We start from the raw sequence: 23,298 nt of genomic DNA, 5'->3' as shown, positions 1-23,298 counted from the left end.
CCGCCCGTCGCCATGGTGACAGGGGAAGCCCTGCAGGAAATCCCATTCTTTGAACGGGATTTCCTGATCGAAGCAGGTGGGGGGATGCCGCTGCACAGCGGCTATCATGTAGCGAGCCCTAGGCTAGCTACATGATTTAAAAAAAAATAAATAAAAAAAAACTGCTGCGCTGCCCCCTGGCGGATTTTAATAGACCGCCAGGAGGGTTAAGTGTCAATGATTCTTTATACAAACAAGGAGCTCTTTACAGAGATTTTTTTATGAATTCCTTTGTATTTCTGTCAATAAAGATTTTTGATATTTTTGTACCACAAGACCTTGTGAATCACTATTTCTTCTATAGTATGGTCCTTTGTACAAGTATAAAGAGTTTATCGTGGGTGAAGTGGATCACCCCAAAAAGGACTTAAAGGCTTTTTTATCTTTTGCCTGTATAAAAAAAGTACACTCCCAATTTAGTTAGTGTTGCCTTTAGTAGAAAAAATTAACTAGAAAATCCAGTGTGCAAACATTTATTATCATGCAACTCTTGGTGGTCATCCTTTTATTCCTAACACATTAATCACTTAAGAACAATCTTCATGCAAATCAAAAGGAAGGGGAAATGGTAGTAGGCATGTGGGAAGTAGGGGCCAAGGGAATCTGCTGCACCATCAGCTCCATCAGATTCAAGCCATAATAGGGCTTCACATCATGCAACAAAAGGCAACACATTCCTGTTAGTGGTGTTGGTCATATTGTGCAAATGCCGAGCACTGAAGATGTAGTCGAGCGTGTTACTCAGCTAGCGTCCACTCAAACCACTTCCTCCACTTTGTGGTAAATGAAGAACAGACACTCTCTTTCTTCTGTACCAAATCACCCAGACACTCTGAGGCATAAGAAGTCTGTAGCAGGGCCGTTTTTTGCACCGTGCGGGACGGGCGACCGCACTGAGCGCAGCCTGGGAGGTGGAGGAAGGGGGGCGCATGCAGGAGGAGAGATGCTGAGACGGTGATGCGCGTTGCAGGCAAACAAAAGTACGCCAGCGCGATCACCGTCCTTCCAGTTCCCACACTCCTCCTGGGCGTCCTGCGGCTTTCTACCTCCGTTGTGACGTCAAGTACATCACATGATGATGACGCTTGATGTCTGCGTTCAGTCTGAACGCGGCGCCGATGACTCCTCCTAGGTCGCTCCTGGCTCTCTTCCCGCTGCACGCCTGTCAGTCTGTGTTCCCCTGCCAGGCGACCCCTGCGTGTGCTTTCCCCCCTGGATGGGCGCTTCTTCGGCTGGTGGTCACAGTAAGTAGAATGCTCTCTACTTGTGACCTGCCGGCTGTCACCGAGCTCAGGCTGTCCTGACTGGCTCTGTCCTTTGATTCGCCCGGGGGGAGAGGAGAGGGAGGGGGTCAGGTGGCAGGGGGTGTCTAGGGTGGCTGCCACACGTACTTTTTTTTGGGGGTGTGGGGGTCTCTCTGGCTGAGGGGGTGTTGGAGGATCTGTGCCACTTGGGGGGGGGGGGGGGGGCTCTCTAGCTATGGGAGGCATGTTGGCCTATCAGTGCCTTTGTAACCTGCACTACCACCCGAGACCCCTCAGCCAACAACCCCCCTCCCCCCCTATAGCTAGAGAGCCCCCCCCCCCCCCCTTCAAGTGACACTTGCAGGTCCTCCAACACCCCTTCAGCCAGAGAGCCCCACTAGGTGCAGGTCACAATGGCACTGTGACTGGCAGGCCCCCAAGCCAGAGTTGAAATACCATACACCACCTATACTGGGAAGGGGGGGGGGGGGGTGATGGGGTTCTCTGGCTGAGAGGTTTCTGAGGCAATGGAGCAATTTTGTGGTACTTGGATTCAAAATGGGGGGAGGGAGCAATACAAAAGGGTCATTATTTTACAGGAGCTGTAATTTTTGTAAATGGGTGCAAAGGAAACATCAGGCATTTAAAAAAATAGATCTATTTATCTGGTGCTTCCTCCAGCCCCTGGCGGCCTATGTTTCCCTCGCCGCAGCTCTGCTCCCAGCCAGTGTCCTGGGGTTCCCCCCCCCCCTTTCAGCATCGGTGACGCCTGCACAAGTGCGCAGCTCCAAAAGTATGCACTTGCGCAGAATGCTCCCAGCTATGGGAGCATGACCGCGAGCAATGTGGACGCTTGCATGCACTGAAGCCGCCAACATTGTCAGGTCGGTGGCTGCTACGGAGGGGACATCGGGAGTGGAGCTGTGGCGAGGGACACATAGGCTGCCGGGGACTGGAGGAAGCCCCAGCTAAGTAATATTTTTTTATTTTTTATCGCCTGATGTTTACTTTTGAGGATACATGAGGTGAAAAAAAAAATTTAACGTTTTGGCATGGGCACATATAGGGGCAGAGTCATTGTTAACGCGTGAGTTAAATATTCTTACATGCGCCAGTGAAGTTGCGTCACGTGACCTATTCATCCCTCGGGTATTTATATAGCAGTGACATCTTCTGCAGCACTGTACAGAGTACATAGTTATGTCACTGACTGTCCTCAGAGGAGCTCCCACTCTAATCCTACCATAGTCATAGTCTAATGTCCTACCATATTATTATTATGTATTTATATAGCACTGACATCTTCTGCAGCACATTACAGAGTACATAGTCATGTCACTGACTGTCCTCAGAGGAGCTCACACTCTAATCCTACCATAGTCATAGTCTAATGTCCTACCATATTATTATTATGTATTTATATAGCACTGACATCTCCTGCAGCACATTACAGAGTACATAGTCATGCCACTGACTGTCCTCAGAGGAGCTCACAATCTAACCTCTGCCATAGTTTTGTCTATGTATGTATCGTGAACTGTTTGTATTGTAGTATGGGGACAATTTTAGGAGGAAGCCAATTAACTTATCTGTATGTTTTTGAGATATGGGTGGAAACTGTAGTGCCCAGAGGAAACCCACCCAGACACAGGGAGAATATACAAACTCTGTACAAATAAGGCCCTATCTGAGATTTGAACCAGGGACCCAGTGCTGCAAGGCGAGAGAGCTAACCACAATGCCACCGTGATGCCCCCGGTAGTACTCTACTCTGCAAATGCACTCCCCGCAGAATTGATGTGCACATTGATTAATGTCTTTCACCTGTAAACCTGGTTCAGATTGTACATGAAGAATCCTCATTCTCCTGCAGAGTACCTGCACATCACTCTTACATGTACTCACAGTTACATTGCCTAGGGCCTGATCCATGTTCAGATTGTGCATGAAGAATGTGTAATAGCGGAAGAATCTCCTCATTCTCCTGCAGAGTACCTGCACATCATTCTTACATGTACCCACAGTCACATTGCCTAGGGCCTGATCCATGTTCAGATTGTGAATGAAGAATGTATAATAGAGGGGGGGGGGGGGGCGCATTTTTTGAAACTCGCCCTGGGAGAAATTTAACCTAGAAACTGCACTGGTCTGTAGAACTGTTTTTGCACACTGTGTTAGAGAAGGAGGGCAGACCAAGGAAGGAAGTGCTAAGCGGGTCAGTGAGCACGATATGCCCTCCAGACACTGTATGAAAAGAAAGACAGCAGGCATGTAATAGATAGGTTCTACTTCTTGACACTTCCGGTGAGACAGGAGGACTTGGTAGATGAGAAGTGCATGACCCAACATGTGCTGGTGAATGAAGCAGAGCTCTGAGCAGACACATGATGGGAGAAAAGTTTGGTAGAGGGAGCAGGTTCCTAAAATCTACTGGGCCCAGTGCAGGAGCCATAAGTGAACATCTCCACTTTTGGAGGAAGCAGGTCAATACATAGCTAATACAGTCTCCTAAACGGAGACAAGTTTTTGGTAGACTCAGAAATGATGATGATTATTATTTATTGTACAGTAATCATTTTGTGTGATATTATATAAAGTATGAAACAAACATAAGTGCTTAGTACACTGGTGATCAACATATAAATTTGACAGTGATGTATACAGACAATGCCCAACAAGAGATACAGCAATTACAAGATAAAATAGGGCAGATTCATAAAACAGTGGTAACATTTACACGAAAACACATACATTTTAGGAACTTATGCAAACTACTGTAGGGATCTAGCATTGCACAACCGGTGTTACCTGCACAATGTGCATGCTGCTTTGAGTTTAAAGTGTAAGGATTCCTCCTGTGGTGTGTTCTGCCCATTGCGGTGGAGCCGCAAATGGACAGTTCTGGATTGTCAGCCTGCATTCGGTTGTGCATTCGCAATGAGTCACATTGTCATTTGCAATTGCTCTGCAGTTCTGGGCAGCTCAGGATGCTGTCATCATTCCACCACTGGTTTACTACAGCTGAGCTGCGGCCAGATAGCCCTGGATTTCCTGGAGGCATGTTGTTACATAATACTGCATGTTTTTCCTATGAGAGTCCTTTGCATTCACAACCAGCTAGCAAATGGTAATCAAGCCAGCTCAGGATTGAATGATTACCATTCAGCTGTGTGGAGATTTGCATGCTTGCATCCATTGGTCAATGCCGGCATAAAAGTCTGCCTCCCCTTTTAGACCTCGCCCATCATAGCGTTCAGCTCTCTGAGTAGTCGTTGGGTCTATGCTGTGAAGTTATTGTAAATGTATAATGCCTTGCTAGGTATTGTCATGTCTGCTGGATGTATGCTGACCTGCGGGGGCTCAGTGAAATTCTTCTGATCATCATAGTTAGATTCTGCCAGCACCACGTTGGTGACTGGTAGTATTCCTTCTAGTCTTGTTCTTGAGGACGAACTATAGCAGTGGTTGCCATTAGTTCGCTCCTACCTGTTAGTCTTGTCTCAGTGTGAATGTCGCCGTCGCTGAAACAGCGACTAGATTGGCTGAGCATTTCATCTGTCTGTCTGTTGTCCATCTTGTTAATTACCATTACTTGTGCTTAGCTAGTTCTTGATAAATATATATGCAGACTTGCTAATATATATTTATGCATTAGTTGAGTCATTTGTTATTTTCTTTATTCGAGATACAGAGATTTTTCAGTTACTGTGTTAGCTAGTCAGTTTAGCACGTTTTGGTAGGTTGTGCTTATCGTGATCACCCGTGCTTAGCTAGCATAGTTGTGTTGCTATTAGTTACGTTCTTTCCTGTAGTCTTGCCTGTGTGGATGCTTGCTGGTGACTTTTGTTAGCCTGCATGCTCTGCTTCTGTGGACGTGACTGTGAGCTGCGGTTGCTACTTGTTACACTCCAATCTATAGTCCTGTCTTGTATCTGTTTGAATGCTTGCTATCGCAAGAGTAGCGCAACATCGCAATGTGCTGCCATTGCGTCTTATTTGTAGCGATATCGGAAGCCCAGAGCTGCAGTTGCTCTGGGCAGCCTGGGTAGCCTCTTCCATTATCCAGCTCTTAGCCTTGTTGTGCTGGGTGGTCAGAAAGTATGACCCCCCAGCATTACCTAAAGTTATTCTAAGGGAAATCATACAGGCTGTTGCAATTACATGTGTGCCATTACAAGTGCTACATCAATACAAATATCTCTTTAAAGAGTGATTATTTGACTAATAGCATAAATTCAATAAATGAACTATGCATTTACACAAAGCACATTCACCTGTTAAAAGCAGAGAAGGTTAATTTGTGTTTGTTTGTTTTTTAATACTCCTCCAACATGGTGTTCTACTATCTCTTTAAAGAGACTCTGAAGCGTTATTAAAAATTGCTTTTTTACCCTATATTCAACATGGGCATGTTTTCCCCTGCTAAAATGCCGCTACCCTGTGGCAGAGCGAGGGGTCTTTACCCCCCAAATCCCCCGCCTGCAAAATCCACGACCAACCTGGTCGTAGATTTTGCTGCTCATGGAGGCAAAGCTAATGGCTGTAGCTCTGCCTCCATGCGCGTCTATCAGCCGGCGAATCTCCGCCACTCCCCGCCCCTCTCAGTGAAGGAAGAATGAGAGGGGCGGGGAGAGGCGGCAATCAGCGCTGATAGACGCGCTGAGAGGCAGGGCTGAAGCTATTAGCCCTGCCTCAACAGGAAGCGCTCCCCGGGCACTACAAAGGGGATTTGGGGGGTAAAGACCCCTTGTTCTGCCACGGGAGAGCGGTGTTTTAGCCGGGCCAAACATGCCCCTGTTGAATACAAGGTAAAAAGCCATTTTTAAAGTCGCTGCAGAGTTTCTTTAACTTCTTGCAGACCACAGCCTATGGCCCCTTTAAAGAAACACTAAAGTCTCAGAAAATACAGCTTTTTATTGCAAAAACGGGTTCAACATTATTGCCCTAACTAAAACGCTGCATACCTGCGGCTGAAATCTAACTAAATCCCTCCAAACTCCCCTTGCAAAATCCACGACTGTCTTGCTGCCCTGTGCACTTCTGTGGGAGGCAGAGCTTTCAGCTGCAGCTCTGCCTCCATGTGCGTCTATCAGCGCGTATCTCCACCTCTTCCCCGCCCTTCTCAGTGAAGGAAGACTGAGAGGGGCGGGCGGAGGCGGAGATACGCGCTAATAGACGCATGTAGAGTCAAAGTTGCAGCTGAAGGCTCTGCCTCTCATGGAAGCCCTCCCGCAGTGTGCCCCGGGGAGTTTTGGGTGATTTAGTTAGATTTCAGCCATGGGGATGCAGTGTTTTAGTTAGGGCAATGATGTTGAACAGCTTTTTGCAATAAAAAGCTGTATTTTCAGAGACTTAGAGTCTCTTTAAGGACCAGATGTTTTTTGTTTTTTTTTTTCACTTTTTTGGCTTTTTAGTTACACCACTGAACTTCTTAGAATATGTGGGGTTGATAATGCTTTCTAAAATCACTAAAGTACGTGTCCTATTAAAAGTTATATAAATAGTATTGTTTATTCAGTCGATTGCCAGCCAAAACGTTGTCACACAGAAAACTGAGCTGCCAGCGACTAGGGTCTGCCACAAGCTATCAATTTATTACAGTAGAGTTACCAATGATAGCAATTGGTTGCAGCAATTAGTTGCTTTGATTAGAGACTAGTTGCTGGAAACAGCTGATAGTGACTCAGTCACTAGAGCCCTGCAGGGAAACAGCAGGGGTGCTACCAGCTATGGCAGCAGCCCAAATTAAAGTATAAACAGTAGCACTAGCAGTAAAATACTATTAGATTCATCATCCAACAAAAAAAAGATGTAATTATATTTAGCCATTTTTCATTTTAGCTGCTCACCAAAAGAGCTATAATGTGTGGTTCTGTATGACTGTCATGGGGAGTGTAAGCTCTTTTGGTTCATGTGAGGCCAGTTTTACACCTGGCCCTTGCACTTGTGGTGCGATGCTCTGCCCCCATCGCATAGCACTGCAGCGAACAAAACCTACAATCGTATGAACCTGCTGCAGAGTGTGCCGACAGGGTTATATGTATGTCGCTGCCCATACCCCTCCCCCCAGCACGCCCCTTGCACAGCCCCCACACGCCCTTCACCGCATGTTGCTGCCCCTCGCCCAGTGGCGTATTCCCTCCTGGACATAAAGTATGTCACTGGGATTCCTGGTTTCCCCATGGTATTTTTGTTGTTCCGCACATGCACCACACTGCCAGATTATTTACAATTTCTGTGTCAACCATTGACTTACATGCAATCCATGGCCGCAGAAGTCAGACGGCGGGTCAGCGGGCGAATCAGGCACTTTGGCGCAACACAACGGGGTAAGTGTGTTAGGCCCCATAGGACTTTCATTGCTTTTGTGTTACCCTGCATGCAGTGCCACAATGCAAAGTGAAAAAGGGGTTTTAAAGAAAAAATAGATTTCACGGGACCCCTCGTGTTGTAGAAGACATTTCTTCATTCAGCATTTTCTTGGTTCAGAGACCCATGTAAACAACCTTGTAAATGTCCTTTTTGTTATGTTAAATACTGTAAAATGTGCTTTATACGTGAAAAAAATTGTTGCGACAGCCTGTAGAAATTGTTTAGAAGAAAGAAGAAAGTTTTCCAATCGTTACCCACTGATTAAATAAGACATTTGCCACATACAGTTCATGTTAGATTCCTCAAGGTAAAACACAACAGTGATGGTTAAGGAGAGATGGTCCATGAGATGTGAATAGTTCCAGCTCACAGCTCACATAAAAATATAATGCAAATTGCATGCAGCTTGGTTTTGATCCCATCAAATGCACTTCCAGTATGATTAAGATCTTGTTGACTGTCTTCAGCTATTATACTAAAATTCCATTCCAAGGCAATCTGTAATGCTTGTTGGGAAACCGTAACATTGCAGGCACATTCTCAAAATGCAGAGGGGGCAAGCTCAGTCGTGACACAACATCATTGTTGTATGCTGGCGCAGCCGCGGAGTCCTTCCCCTCTTAGTGCCACAGTACAATAAAAGGATAATATTAATTAACACGATTCCAGACACGGAAAGTCGTATAAAATTAAGCAAGGAAAAATCCAAATATTTTGCATCTGAAAAATAAGAAAATTATAAAAAGCATTAGAAAATATTGCGGTTTATCTGTATATTGAAGCATTAAAGCCCAACTCAATCAAAAATATTCTAGGTTGGTATAGTGTGGAATTAGAAGCTCTTTTACATTTTTGCCTGTGCTTCCATTTTGGAAGATGTCCCTTACTTTCTTCCATCACATCATCTATGGACTTTTATGACTTTAAAGCGGTTTAACACCCAGCATTACAACTTTGCTTTAAAAGATTGCTTACAGCTTACAAACTATTATGCCAGATTTTTTTTTTTTGAGAACCCGAGGTGGGTTTGAAGAATATTATCTGCATACAGAGGCTGGATCTGCCTGTACAGCCCAGCCTCTGTTGCTAAAATGTCATGTTTAACCCATTCAGTGAATTTCTGCTTAAAGAGAACCCGAGGTGTGTTTAAAGAATGTTATTTGCATACAGAGGCTGGATCTGCCTATACAGCCCAGCCTCTGTTGCTATCCCAAACCCCCCTAAGGTCCCCCTGCACTCTGCAATCCCTCATAAATCACAGCCACACTGCTGACAAACAGCTTGTCAGAGCTGGCTGTGTTTATCTCTATAGTGTCAGTCTGCTGCTCTCCCCGCCTCCTGCAGAACTCCAGTCCCCGCCTGCATCCCTTCCCTCCCTGCTGATTGGAGGGAAGGGACGGGGGCAGGGACCGGAGCTATGCAGGAGGCGGGAGAGCAGCTGAGACTGACACTACAGATGTAAACACAGCCTCATAACATGGCTGTGATTTATGAGGGATTGCAGAGTGCAGGGGGACCTTAGTGGGGTTTGGGATAGCAACAGAGGCTGGGCTGTATAGGCAGATCCAGCCTCTGTATGCAGATAACATTCTTTAAACACACCTTGGGTTCTCTTTAAGCAGAAATTCACTGAATGGGTTAAACATGACATTTTAGTGTTGGATTTAACTAGGAATCCGCATCCGTTCTTATCTGTAGTTACAAATGTATCTTTATTTGGAATACAAATAGACCTTTGAAAAGCCTGCGGGGGAAGCCCTCTTTGTTCTCTCAGAGCAGTGTTTGTTTGTTACATTGTAGGTAGATACATTTGTAACTAAACAAGCAAGCACGGAGGAGGATTTCTAGCTAAATGCAGCACTAAAATGTCATGTTTAATCCATTCAGTGAATTTCTGCTAAAAAAAAAAATCTGGCATAATAGTTTATAAGCTGTAAGCAATCTTTTAAAGCAAAGTTGAAATGCTGGGTGTTAGACCACTTTAAAAAGAACGCAAGTGAGCATGAAGAGGAGATGAAGGGGTTTACTCACAAAATTCAATTTCAGGAACTTGAAGCAACCGCAGGCAACCATGAAAAATAAAATAGTTAAAAAATGTTTAAAATACTGTATAAGGCAAGTGTTGACTTATCTTCATAAAGTAGATTGATCGATTTTCAGACTGTTGTTTAACCACTTGAGGACCGTAGGCTTTACCCCCCCTTAAGGACCAGACCCTTTTTTTCCATTCAGACCACTGCAGCTTTCACGGTTTATTGCTCGCTTATACAACCTACCACCTAAATGAATTTTGGCTCCTTTTCTTGTCACTAATAAAGTTTTCTTTTGGTGCTATTTGATTGCTGCTGCGATTTTTACTTTTTATTATATTCATCAAAAAAGACATGAATTTTGTCAAAAAATGATTTTTTTAACTTTCTGTGCTGACATTTTTCAAATAAAGTAAAATTTCTGTATACATGCAGCACGAAAAATGTGGACAAACATGTTTTTAATAAAAAAAACCCCATTCAGCCTATATTGATTGGTTTGGGTAAAAGTTATAGCGTTTACAAACTATGGTGCAAAAAGTGATTTTTCCCATTTTGAAGCATCTATGACTTTTCTGACCACCTGTCATGTTTCATGAGGGGCTAGAATTCCAGGATAGTATAAATACCCCCCAAATGACCCCATTTTGGAAAGAAGACATCCCAAAGTATTCACTGAGAGGCATGGTGAGTTCATAGTAGATTTTATTTTTTGTCACAATTTAGCGGAAAATGACACTTGGTGACAAAAAAGAAAAAAAAAAGTTTCCATTTCTGCTAACTTGCGACAAAAAAAAAAAATGAAATCTGCCACGGACTCACTATGCTCCTCTCTGAATACCTTGAAGTGTCTACTTTCCAAAATGGGGTAATTTGTGGGGTGTGTTTACTGTCCTGGCATTTTGGGGGGTGCCTAATTGTAAGCACCCCAGTAAAGCCTAAAGGTGCTCATTGGACTTTGGGCCCCTTAGCGCAGTTAGGCTGCAAAAAAGTGCCACACATGTGGTATTGCCGTACTCGGGAGAAGTAGTATAATGTGTTTTGGGGTGTATTTTTACACATACCCATGCTGGGTGGGAGAAATATCTCTGTAAATGACAATTGTTTGATTTTTTTTTACACACACTTGTCCATTTACAGAGATATTTCTTTCACTCAGCATGGGTATGTGTAAAAATACACCCTAAAACACATTATAATACTTCTCATGAGTACGGCGATACCACATGTGTGAAACTCTTTTGCACCCTAACTGCGGCGTGCAGTTTTGCACCCTAACTTCCGGAAGTGACGTCAGCCGCTAGAGGGAGAAGTCTCCGATGGAACGCACGGAAGCAGGTATGTATCTGCCCGCCGCTCGCTGCCCACCACAGCCCCACAGACACTTACGAGCTGGAGGGGAGCGCAGAGGGGAGAGCCCCGAGGTGAGGGAGAGGGGGGAACTACCCCTCTCCCCACCGACTGTGGGCAAGGCTTTCCCCTCATGCTGCCACCCCTCCAGCACCCACAAAACGGCCGCGAGCGGGCCCGGGGGGGGGGGGGGGAGCGCTCAGAAAATCTGCAGGGGGGCCCGGTGGGGCCTAGTTACGCCCCTGTTCAGGGGTATAAGCATATGCAAATTTTGATGACAGGTGGTCTATGAGGGGGTGAATTTTGTGGAACTGGTCATAAGCAGGGTGGCCTCTTAGATGACAGGTTGTATTGGGCCTGATCTGATGGATAGGAGTGCTAGGGGGGTGACAGGAGGTGATTGATGGGTGTCTCAGGGGGTGGTTAGAGGGGAAAATAGATGCAATCAATGCACTGGGGAGGTGATCGGAAGGGGGTCTGAGGGGGATCTGAGGTTTTGGCCGAGTGATCAGGAGCCCACACGGGGCAAATTAGGGCCTGATCTGATGGGTAGGTGTGCTAGGGGGTGACAGGAGGTGATTGATGGGTGTCTCAAGGTGTGATTAGAGGGGGGAATAGATGCAAGCAATGCACTGGCGAGGTGATCAGGGCTGGGGTCTGAGGGCGTTCTGAGGGTGTGGGCGGGTGATTGAGTGCCCTAGGGGCAGATAGGGGTCTAATCTGATGCGTAGCAGTGACAGGGGTGATTGATGGGTAATTAGTGGGTGTTTAGGGTAGAGAACAGATGTAAACAATGCACTTGGGAGGTGATCTGACGTCGGATCTGCGGGCGATCTATTGGTGTGGGTGGGTGATCAGATTGCCCGCAAGGGGCAGGTTAGGGGCTGATTGATGGGTGGCAGTGACAGGGGGTGATTGATGGGTGGCAGTGACAGGGGGTGATTGATGGGTGATTGACAGGTGATCAGTGGGTTATTACAGGGAAGAACAGATGTAAATAATGCACTGGCGAATTGATAAGGGGGGTCTAAGGGCAATCTGAGCGCGTAGGCGGGTGATTGGGTGCCCGCAAGGGGCAGATTAGGGTCTGATCTGATGGGTAACAGTGACAGGTGGTGATAAGGGGTGATTGATGGGTGATTGATGGGTAATTAGTGGGTGTTTAGGGTAGAGAACAGATGTAAACAATGCACATGGGAGGTGATCTGACGTCGGATCTGCGGGCGATCTATTGGTGTGGGTGGGTGCTCAGATTGCCCGCAAGGGGCAGGTTAGGGGCTAATTGATGGGTGGCAGTGACAGGGGGTGATTGATGGGTGATTGACAGGTGATCAGGGGGATAGATGCATACAGTACACAGGGGGGGGGGGGTCTGGGGAGAATCTGAGGGGTGGGGGGTGATCAGGAGGGAGCAGGGGGCAGTTTAGGGCATAAAGAAAATAGCATTTACAGATAGTGACAGGGAGTGATTGATGGGTGATTAGGGGGGTGATTGGGTGCAAACAGTGGTCTGGGGGGTGGGCAGGGGGGGTCTGAGGGGTGCTGTGGGCGATCAGGGGGCAGGGGGGGGGAAATCAGTGTGCTTGGGTGCAGACTAGGGTGGCTGCAGCCTGCCCTGGTTGTCCCTCGGACACTGGGGCCACCAGGGCAGGAGGCAGCCTGTATAATACACTTTGTATACATTACAAAGTGTATTATACACTTTGTATGCGGCGATCCGGGTGCTAGTAACCCACCGGCGCTTCCGAACGGCTGGCGGGTTACAGCGCGAGGGGGGCGGAGCCAGTCCCCGGCGGAGGATCGCGTCACGTACATGCAGTGGCGGATCTAGAGGGGTGCAGGCATGGCTGGTGCCCTGGGCGCCCATGCTGCATGGGCGCCATGTCTGCCCCAATGCCACCTCGCCACTGTCATCTGCCTCCCCTCCCTGTGGCGCCCCTGCACCCGCCGCCTGTCCCCGATCATCTTCTTGTAATGGTTACATACTTCAGATCGCGGCAACTGCTCAGTTACACGCTACCCGTACTGAACTTTGGCCAAATGCGGAAGTGACGTCATTGACCTATGACGTCATTTCCGCATTTTGAATACATTGAGCACCGGTAGCGTGCGCGGGCTGTAAACTCTGCAGTTTCCGCGATCTGAAGTATGTTACTATTACAAGATGATCGGGGACAGGCGGCGGGGACGGCACCAAGAGGCAGCATTGACGTGGTCGCCGTGATCTGAGGTCTATTTACATGAGAAGAGGCTCCGGGACAGGCTACGGGGCAGGGGGCGGCACCAGGAGGAGAACTAGCACTACCTGGCATGGATCGGTCGCCGCGATCTGAGGTCTGTAAGAGCACCCATCCACCCTCATGCACCCTGTCTCTGCACCCATCCACCCTCATGCACCCTGTCTCTGCACCCAGCCACCCTCATGCACCCTGTCCCTGCACCCAGCCACCCTCATGCACACTGTCCCTTCACCCATCCACCAGCATGCACCCTGTCCCTGCACCCATCCACCCTCATGCACCCTGTCTCTGCACCCAGCCACCCTCATGCACCCTGTCCCTGCACCCATCCACCAGCATGCACCCTGTCCCTGCACCCATCCACCAGCATGCACCCTGTCCCTGCACCCATCCACCAGCATGCACCCTGTCCCTGCACCCATCCACCAGCATGCACCCTGTCCCTGCACCCAGCCACCCTCATGCACCCTGTCCCTGCACCCAGCCACCCTCATGCACCCTGCACCTAGCCACCATCATGCACCCTGTCCCTGCACCCAGCCACCAGCATGCACCCTGTCCCTGCACCCAGCCACCAGCATGCACCCTGTCCCTGCACCCAGCCACCAGCATGCACCCTGTCCCTGCACCCAGCCACCAGCATGCACCCTGTCCCTGCACCCATCCACCAGCATGCACCCTGTCCCTGCACCCAGCCACCCTCATGCACCCTGTCCCTGCACCCAGCCACCCTCATGCACCCTGCACTTAGCCAACATCATGCACCCTGTCCCTGCACCCAGCCACCAGCATGCACCCTGTCCCTGCACCCAGCCACCAGCATGCACCCTGTCCCTGCACCCAGCCACCAGCATGCACCCTGTCCCTGCACCCAGCCACCAGCATGCACCCTGTCCCTGCACCCAGCCACCAGCATGCACCCTGTCCCTGCACCCAGCCACCAGCATGCACCCTGTCCCTGCACCCAGCCACCAGCATGCACCCTGTCCCTGCACCCAGTCACCAGCATGCACCCTGTCCCTGCACCCAGTCACCAGCATGCACCCTGTCCCTGCACCCAGCCACCAGCATGCACCCTCTCCCTGCACCCAGCCACCAGCATGCTCCCTGTCCCTGCACCAATCCACCAGCATGCACTCTGTCCCTGCACCCATCCACCCTCATGCACCCTGTCCCTGCACCCAGCCACCAGCCTGCACCCTGTCCCTGCACCCAGCATGCACCCTGTCTCTGCACCCAGCCTGCTTCCTGTCCTTGCACCCAGCTACCAGCCTGCACACTGCCCTAGCCAGCACCTTTCCCCAGCCACCAGCCTGCACACTACCCTAACCAGCACCCTGACCCAATCTACCTACACCCTGCTCCAAACAGCACCTTGTTGCAATCTGCCACATCCTGCACCCTGCTGCAATCTTCCCCAATCAGCACCCCGCTGCAATATACCCCAACCAGCAATCTGCAGCCTGCCCTAACCTTCACCTACCCTCTGTTGCAGCCTGCCCTTACTTGTACCTTGCTTCACCCTGCTGCAATCTGCATCAACCTGCACCCTGCCCCAGAAAGCACCCTGGCCTGCACCCAGGAAGCAATTGCGGGACCGCTATGGTTACCAAATATCTAGGGGCACATTTTGCTACCTAATACTGATATCTGTGGGCACATAGCTACCTAATTCTTTTATTTGGTGAACATGGCTGTTTAATTTATGTATCCAGGATGAACTTGGCTACTATCTGTCTGTTTAATCTGCTTATTGTGAGGCACCTGGCTACTTAATTATTTTATCTGGTTGACTGTTACAACTTTTTTTATTGGGCAGCATGTGACTACTTGATGAATTATCTGATTGTGTGTGTGTGTTGGGGGGCACAATTTCAGTGTGTGTGTGTGTGTGTGTGTTAGGGGGGGGGGGGCAATTTCAGTGTTTGCCATAGGCGCCATGATACCCAGATACGCCTCTGCGTACATGCGGCGGTCCTTGCGGAATCCACTTTCCGGCCGCCCATGTGCAGTGGGCCGTCATTAAGTGGTTATTTAATTGAACAGCACAACAGACAAGTTTCATGGCTTAAAGCTGTTTCTTTGGGTCAAAAATAATTTGCCATATCAGTAGTTCAGTAAAGCTTTGAGTGGATGTGGGTGGCATGTGAAAAGGTGAATGGCAGGGTAGCTTCTCGAAGCAAGATACAATTACAGATGAAGAAAATACAAAAATGTATTTGGAAAATAGCTGAAGATTATTGTGCTGGATTTCATTTTACAGGGCCAAAATGTTTTTTTTACTTGAACTCTTCATTTTACCTGGGTGGGGGAGGGGGGATAACATTATCTCTATCTCCTTTTTGGGAAGTCTCTTGAGTCTCTTGTCCTAAGTTAGCACTGGGTCATCAGTGCCATTCAAGTGGAAGTGGTACCCTGCTAAGGTTAAAAGCCACTGGAGTTGGTATTAGGGGGCAGAACTCCATGCCTATGGGCTCTATGTTCCTGACCACCCAACCTACATGGTGCAGAACAAGCTAATAAGGTTGGGGGTGGGGGTGAACATGGACACAGGACATCAACCCCTGGTTTTCATTTCCTTAGTACAGGGTTTCTGTACTCAGTCCTGAAGTACCCCAACAGTGCATGTTTTTCAGAAAACCAAACATTCACAGGTGAGGTAATTAGTGTCTCAGTAGAGCTCATTAACTACCTTTCTGGATTTCCACAAAACATGCACTGTTGGGGGCTTTGAGGACTGAGTTGGAAAACCTTAAGTGTACAAAGCCTTTTCCAAAAATGTTGGACATTTTATAAAATGTACTGTAGATAACACCATCTCCAAAATCTTTGCAGTTTTATGTTGATGAATGTTATCTTAAATTCTTGTATTATTTAACTATTCAGTGGTGAAGTGTTGTATCCATTCCCATTCTTACTTCTGACAGACTGAGTCTCTTTGGGATGTTATTTTATGACCAATCATGTTACATACATGTTGGTATTTAAGTTAACTAAGTAAATCTAGCATTTTTTCTAGTATTTTGTTGGCCCAATACAAATGTTTTAATATGTGGTGCTAGCATCAAATTAAAAATGAACAGGTATTTTACAAAGAACAATAATATATGCTGTTATTATGAGCAGGAAACATGCTGACCTTAAAGTCAATCAAGGATTAGTAAAACTAGTCTAACTTGCCAATAGTACTCACCATTTACCTGTATGAAGACCTTTTCACTGGTCTTAACAAGCATGGTTGAAGCTTTTGCTTTACAGGAATATTTCCCAGAATCCTTTAGCTGAGCAAACGGAATGCCATATTTATGAGATAAACTGAATCTCTGGACCTTGTATCTATCTCTGTAGAAAGCAAACTGCAGCTGTGTTGTTTGTCTGTGTGGACTGAATCTTGTGTCACATATCAGAGTGATGTTGTCACCTTCCATTACTGGATATGGGAGTACTATAATGTTTGGCTTGTGAAAGACATCTTGGTTAAAAAGTAGAGAAACATATGTTTTAATTTGAAAGAATATACACATACACAAAATGCCAATATATTAGGTGGGAAACATGAAATTTGCCTCAGCATTCTTCTTTGTTGGCCATTCAAACACAAGTCATAACATAAAAAATCATAACATAGAGCAAGTTTTCTGTAATTTTTTAAAGTCACATTTAAAGGACACTTTAAGTAAGGGGGATATGGAGGCTGACAAATATATTTCCTTTCAAACAATACAAGTTACCTGGCTGTCCTGCTAATCTTCTGTCTCTAATACTTTTAGCCAGAGACCCTGAACAAGCATGCAGATCAGATGTTTGATTTAAGGGGCACTATGGCGAAAAATTGTAAAATGTAAAATATGTGCAAACATATACAAAAAAAGAAATAAGTAAAATGAGCCATAAATTACTTTTCTCCTGTGTTGCTGTCACTTACAGTAGGTGGTAGAAATCTGACAGAAGTGACAGGTTTTGGACTAGTCCATCTCTTCATAGGGGAGTCTCAGGGATTTATTTATTTTAAAAATGACTGAAGCTTAACAAAAACACTGAAGCTTAACACTTTCAGTGCCTTGTGCAAGAGTGAAACCAAGTAAAACTTCAAGTTTTTTGATGCTGGCCAGCTTCCCTGCTCCCTACACAGTTTTTCGGCAGTTGAATGGAGCATTCAACTGCCAAAAAACTGTGTAGGGAGCAGGGAAGCTGGCCAGCATCAAAAAACCTGAAGTTTTACTTGGTTTCACTCTTGCACAAGGCACTGACAGTGTTAAGCTTCAGTGTTTAGAGAGCAGGCAAATATCTCCTGCAGTCTATTCACAGTTGCTGATAAGAACAAATTAGAAAGACTTATCTGCATAAACAAAGAGATGTGAATTTTTTTTATCAACTAAAAGTGGAATAAAGACTTTTCTGTGAGGAAACGCAGAAAAGCCGCCGCAAGTGCTCAGAGTGAGGCGGCTGTTTCCGCGTCCAGCATGGAGGCACAACGCGAAGAAACCGCCGCATGCCACATGGGCAGAGCGGTGGAGTCCGCGTTGGATGCAGCGGATTGCGCGCATAGCAATACTACTGACATTGTGGTTGGACGCGGGGAAGCCGCCGCTTGCTTGGAGAGCGGGGCGGCGGCCCCCGCACCCGAATCAGCGGATACATAGCAAGACATGTCTGGTGTGGCTGGGACTGCTAGTCCACACAGGTTCAGAAGGACGAGCGCGCGCGCTGAGAGGCAGAGCTTATATGACAGCCAGAGAAGAGTCAGCTGACCAAGCGGGTCAGCTGACATTTTCACCACTTTCCATTGGTCCAGCACTTAGGGGTGGTGCTCTAGAGCGCTATAGTATATATACTGGGTGCTGGTCATTTCTCTGGTGTCTGGCGTTGCGATCACTACGTGGTAGCACTCAGACCTTGTCTGTATCTGTGTTCTAGCATAGTTTCCAAAGGTGTTGATGATCAAGGAACTCACACCTTAGCATTAGGAATATTGAACTGTATTATTTGTTATGACCTTCTGCCTGCCTGACTATTCCTCTGAACTCTGATTCTGTACCTTGCTATTTCTGATATCCTGTTGCCAAACTCTGCTCGCTCCTGGACTCTGTATTTGCCTCCTGATTCTGTACCTTGCTATTCTGATACTCCGTTGCCAAACCCTGCCTGTTTATTGGATTCCGTATCTGTCTCCTGAATCTGTACCATATCTGTCTGTGTGTTAACGACCTGGCTTGCCCGACCTCGAGAACTGGCCTTACTGTTAGAGGCAGTTCCTAGACCTGTTAGTGACACCCTCTCACTGGTGTCACTCACGCTCTGTCCTTCCTACTCTCAGCCTAGCTCCTCCCCCGGGAGAGTCTATTCCATCGGAAGGAACATACTTCTGTGCAGTACTCAAAGTATACTGTTGCATCTAACACTCACTTGTTATTTCAGGTGTCCAGAGGTTAGTAGATATATCTGATTATCAGTGATACTGCAGATCACCAATAATCGGGTATATTCTGTATTCTCGGTGATACTGCAGTTCACCGGTAATCAGACCCTCTCTGTGTTACACCGATCGTTACATTTTCATTGTGTGCTGTGCTGTGCCGTGAGTTTGGGCCCACGGAATTTGCTGTATGCTTGTTTCGGGTGTGTGAGTTGGACACTACTGATGCATGAAAGAACAGCATGATTCCAGGCAACTGGTATTTTTTAAAAGGAAATAAATATGGCAGCCTCTATATCCTTCTCACATCAAGTGTTCTTTAAAACTGTGCTTCTTCACGTGGCACGCCTATAATTTTATTGCAGAGCTTTTGGCATGCCATTCATTCTAGATTCTGCACTAAGGTCTACCAGGTTTGTGAGGATTAATGTGAGGCTAGCTGTCATAGCGAACCCTGCATTCAACCAGATAGCTTAGGTGTAAACCATGAATTTGGCAAAAATTTTGTAATAGAGTAATGCTAGCCAAACACAATACACATCTAATGATGCTTCAGGACATACATGATTGTTCAGAAACAAGTGTATGCTTCATCTATCAACCAGTTGGGACCAGTTGTAGTGATAGTTTGTTGTTGGCTAGATAAATCTAGCAGGGCTTAATATTTTTTACATAAGTAGCTGCTATTGAGAAGCAATTTTCCATGTTTGTTGAATGTGACTATGCTGGCAGATGAGATGATCTGGTGGACCTAATAAACCAAAGCAAAGTTGTAATGTGTTTCTGTAATGGATTGTTTGTGATGTGTCAAACTGTACAATGCATTGTATGTGGCTTATGATACAGTTGTTCAACAGACATTTTTATTTCAAGCTGAAATCTATTGGAAATCTGTGCACAGTGTGTAGCAGGTAATAAATCCCTCTCTGATCAGTTTCGATAAGACAGGGATCTATATGATGGTCAACTCTGCTGGCCATCAACAAGTGTATGGACAGCTTATGTCTACCTCACTTAGGGTGAGAATAAAAAGAATATCTAAATGTGTAAAAGGTAATTATGCCTGGAAATACACTTTTAGTTTTCTTTCTGCAAAGTTATCTACACTTCCTGCCTTGGGTGGAAAAATTACAAATACCTCAATAATTATAATTCTATTTGTTCGTTTTTGTTGGTCCCCCCACCCCAAAAAAACGAGGAGGGGTGTTTTGTATAAACATTGGGCACCTCACCAGGATGTATAAAAGCTTAGTAAGCAAGGCATTTAAAGATCCAATTTTAGTTCTAGATATAATGGAAACTTAAAGCAAACTTTTACTGACTAAGGAACAAAAAATTAGATGCTTACCTAGGTAGAGACAAGGCTCTGGAAAATCCAGAGACTTCCTGTGCTCTCATCATCAACACCACTGACCCTGGCCAGGACCCTCTGCCAGTCTGCAGCCATGCTTCTCTTCGTGAACGAACATAGCGGTAGTGATCCTGTGCATGTACATCCACGCCTGTGCAGTAGCACGGAGCCACTCATGGACAACCGGTTTTGGCTTACTGCATACACGGAGCAGTATTTGCGCATGCGGAGTATATGGCTGCAATCATACACAGTGGGAAGCGCAGTCATGGGAGCATCTCTGACAAGATCTTGTTGAATATGTTTGGAGGGTCCAAGTGTGGTAACAGCGAGGTCGAGAAGGACATAGGAAGCCTATGGTAAGTATCTAACTTTTTGTTCCCTGCCCAGTTCAGGTTCCATTTAAAATAATTAATTATATGGCTTCATCTGCTGTGTTATAAATGTTATATAACAGCTTAACAATCACAGTGCACTGATACTACTGTTTCTTTTCAGTTAAATAATACTTTTATAGCTAAAACTCCGTTCTCCAAATTTTGATCACAGGCTTTTAGGGTCTATGATTGTGTGGCTACGGCTGGTATTTTCATTTCAGCATTCTCACTGTTCGCAATGCAAAGGGGAGGTTTCAACCTAAATCTCTATTTATTTTATACCATGTGCAGCGCTAAAGAAGATGTTTCCACTATACAAATACAAAATAATAATAATAATAATAATAATAATAATAATAATAATAATCTGTCTGAGAAAATTGCAGCCTATAGCACAGACAGTCGGTGTTGCAGGAAGTAAACAGTATCTTCGCTTTTGACCAGATATTTTAAAAATTATTTATTTGACAAATTGACATTAGCTGTTAGTACAATTCTAGAAAGAGCTCTGCAGCAGAATGCCTACACAGAAGAACAAGTGCACCTTGAATAGGGGCTTTCAGAAGAAGATAACGAATGGAGGAGGCACTCAATTGGCGATAATTAAACTTGAGTTTAATTGATAAAGCTACTCAACACAACATGTTTCGGGGTTTCCCTCTTCTTCAGGTGTACACCTGAGGAAGGAGGAAACCCCAAAACATGTTGTGTTGAGCAGCTTTATCAATTAAACGCAAGTTTAATTATCGCCAATTGAATGCCTCCTTCATTCCTTTTCTGGTTTCCTGTATGTGGAGGTGGTGACCCACAGGAGGATTGTGCACCGGCGAACCAGGCTATAGCCCTGGGTGAGTGACAGTGCTAGGGTAAATTTACTTTCTGAAGAAGGCAGTTATCCTACCTTTTATAATAACATTTAATTCATCACTCCTCTTCTGTACATTGTTAATTTTCACCTCGCAGGAATAATTTCCAGAATCCTTCAGCTGAGCAGCATAAACTTCATATATACGAAATGAGCTGAAGTACTGAACATTCCCTCCATCTTTGTAGAATGCAAACTGCCATGGTGCTGTGACTGTCTGTGGGACCTGACTCAGATTTGTGCTACATGACAGCGTCATGTGATCACCTTCTGTCACTCCCTCTGGCATCACTGCAATATCTGGTGTGTGGAACAACTCTAGAAACAAAAAGTAATGTTAGTGGAAGGTTCAGTTTCCATAAGTTAATTTTGCTTATAGAGACAGCACCCCCTCCCCTTGATGAATTGAAAGCCAGGTCATGTAAGTGCTTAAAAACTGCAGATGTGTAGAGTGAATTTATATAATATCACACAGCTTTTGCATGAACTGCTGTGAATCCTCTGCTGCTAATTTTAAGTTAGAAAGTGTGGCAGCTGGAGCTTGTGCATGAGCAGGGGAGTCTTAAAGGAAATCTGAGAGGATTAAAATAATTAAAAAAAAACTATATACATACCTGAGCCTTCCTCCAGCCCCCTCCAGGTTGATAGGTCCCTCGCCTTCTTCCCACGCCGCCTGGATCTTCCGTTAGGCAACCTGGTAATTCCACTAGTTGGGGCGTACTGAGTATGCATGGACCATGGTCCACTTGGCTGTCGAGTGCTCAGCGCGCAATCCGCGTTTTCGTATTCGGGTCAGCTTTGCGCTTTAGGCCGTATACGGGAACGCCACGCACACACACACACACAGTACAGTTGTACAGTAACACGGCACAATCAGGCACTGACTTGTAATGCAAGTTACACTGTCGTGCAGCAAAACCACTAAGGCTCGTTACACACCAAAAGCGTGCAGGAGAACGGCTCCTGCACGCGTTGCGGCGTGTCGTCGGGAAACTCCGGTGCGACGCTGAGTAGCGGCGGTGGTAGTTAATTACCCCGAAGGGGAAACGGCGATTCCCGATGACGCGCCGGGACGCGTCGTACCGCAACGTATCGAAACGCAGCGTTGGGTGTGAAAGGTAAAAGGAAAGTCTATGGACTTTCCTTTTACCTTGGTTAATGCAAAGTATAGACTTTGCGTTAAAACGCCAGAAGTGGGCTCTGGTGTGAAAGAGCCCTAACAGTCGTTCCGAGTAATTTTTCTGATATTCTACTAGCTGTTATCTACTTTTTACCAGGGCCCCTCTTTACATGTACTGTATGCGAGCACTTATTTACTAGCTAAAGCCTTGTACGCATGATGAAAGTTGGCTAAGGTTGCCATTCGAGAATCTAGCATTAGTACAGGTGTCCCCCAAGCTTGTTTAAAGATCCGGCATGCCCTTCATGTATGTCAAGAAGTTTTAAATCAGGATGATACCATTTATCATGTATATCAGAGTGACGCATCTGTGCAGCGCTCATCTCCCTCGGTGCTACCCACAGGACCAAGCTTGATCCTGACGAGAAACACCAATGTTGCATGTATAAGCGCTTCAGAGTTCTTTTTACTAGTTCATTGTAACGGTTGGGTGTAGCAACTCAGAATGATGTCTGATTATATGGTGATCTGCAGAATCACCAATAATACTGGTATAGCTACAAGGATGCCAAGTGTGTAGTGCTTGGTGCAACCGTAACTCAATAGTTTAGCTGAACCTTACCAGAGGAGCTGGTAAGGTACTATCAGTACTGGAGACTGTTTAGTTTGGATAGGCCTTTCCAGAGGGACTGGGAAGGCACCAACAGAAAAGCAGGAATGATTACTGGATAGCTATGCCAAGCCTTACCAGGAGCTGGTGAGGCACAATCAGATAAAATGACAATCTAACGTGAGCAGACCTTTCCAGCGGAGATGAAAAGGTATTAGCAGGAGTTGTGACTGTATAGTTTCACTAAACCTTACCAGAGGAGCTGGCAAGGCACTGACAGTCAC

General features: G+C 46.2%; 1 protein-coding gene across 1 annotated transcript in view; it reads right to left on the bottom strand.

The window, feature by feature from the left end:
- Positions 1 to 8,217: 8,217 nt before the first annotated feature.
- LOC137533562 (Fc receptor-like protein 5) overlaps positions 8,218 to 23,298 on the bottom strand; it is a 29,674-nt gene continuing 14,593 nt past the window's right edge. The window contains exons 8-10 of the mRNA XM_068254928.1: positions 21,321 to 21,602; positions 16,469 to 16,747; positions 8,218 to 8,375 (exon numbers count right to left, since the gene is read on the bottom strand). Coding sequence (XP_068111029.1) covers positions 8,218 to 8,375; positions 16,469 to 16,747; positions 21,321 to 21,602 — 719 coding nt within the window. The remainder of the gene's footprint in view (positions 8,376 to 16,468; positions 16,748 to 21,320; positions 21,603 to 23,298) is intronic.

Source organism: Hyperolius riggenbachi, chromosome 9, assembly GCF_040937935.1.
Source record: "Hyperolius riggenbachi isolate aHypRig1 chromosome 9, aHypRig1.pri, whole genome shotgun sequence".
NCBI classification, from domain to species: Eukaryota; Metazoa; Chordata; class Amphibia; order Anura; family Hyperoliidae; genus Hyperolius; species Hyperolius riggenbachi.
Note: the sequence above shows the minus strand (reverse complement) of the source record. Positions and strands in the feature narration are given on the sequence as shown.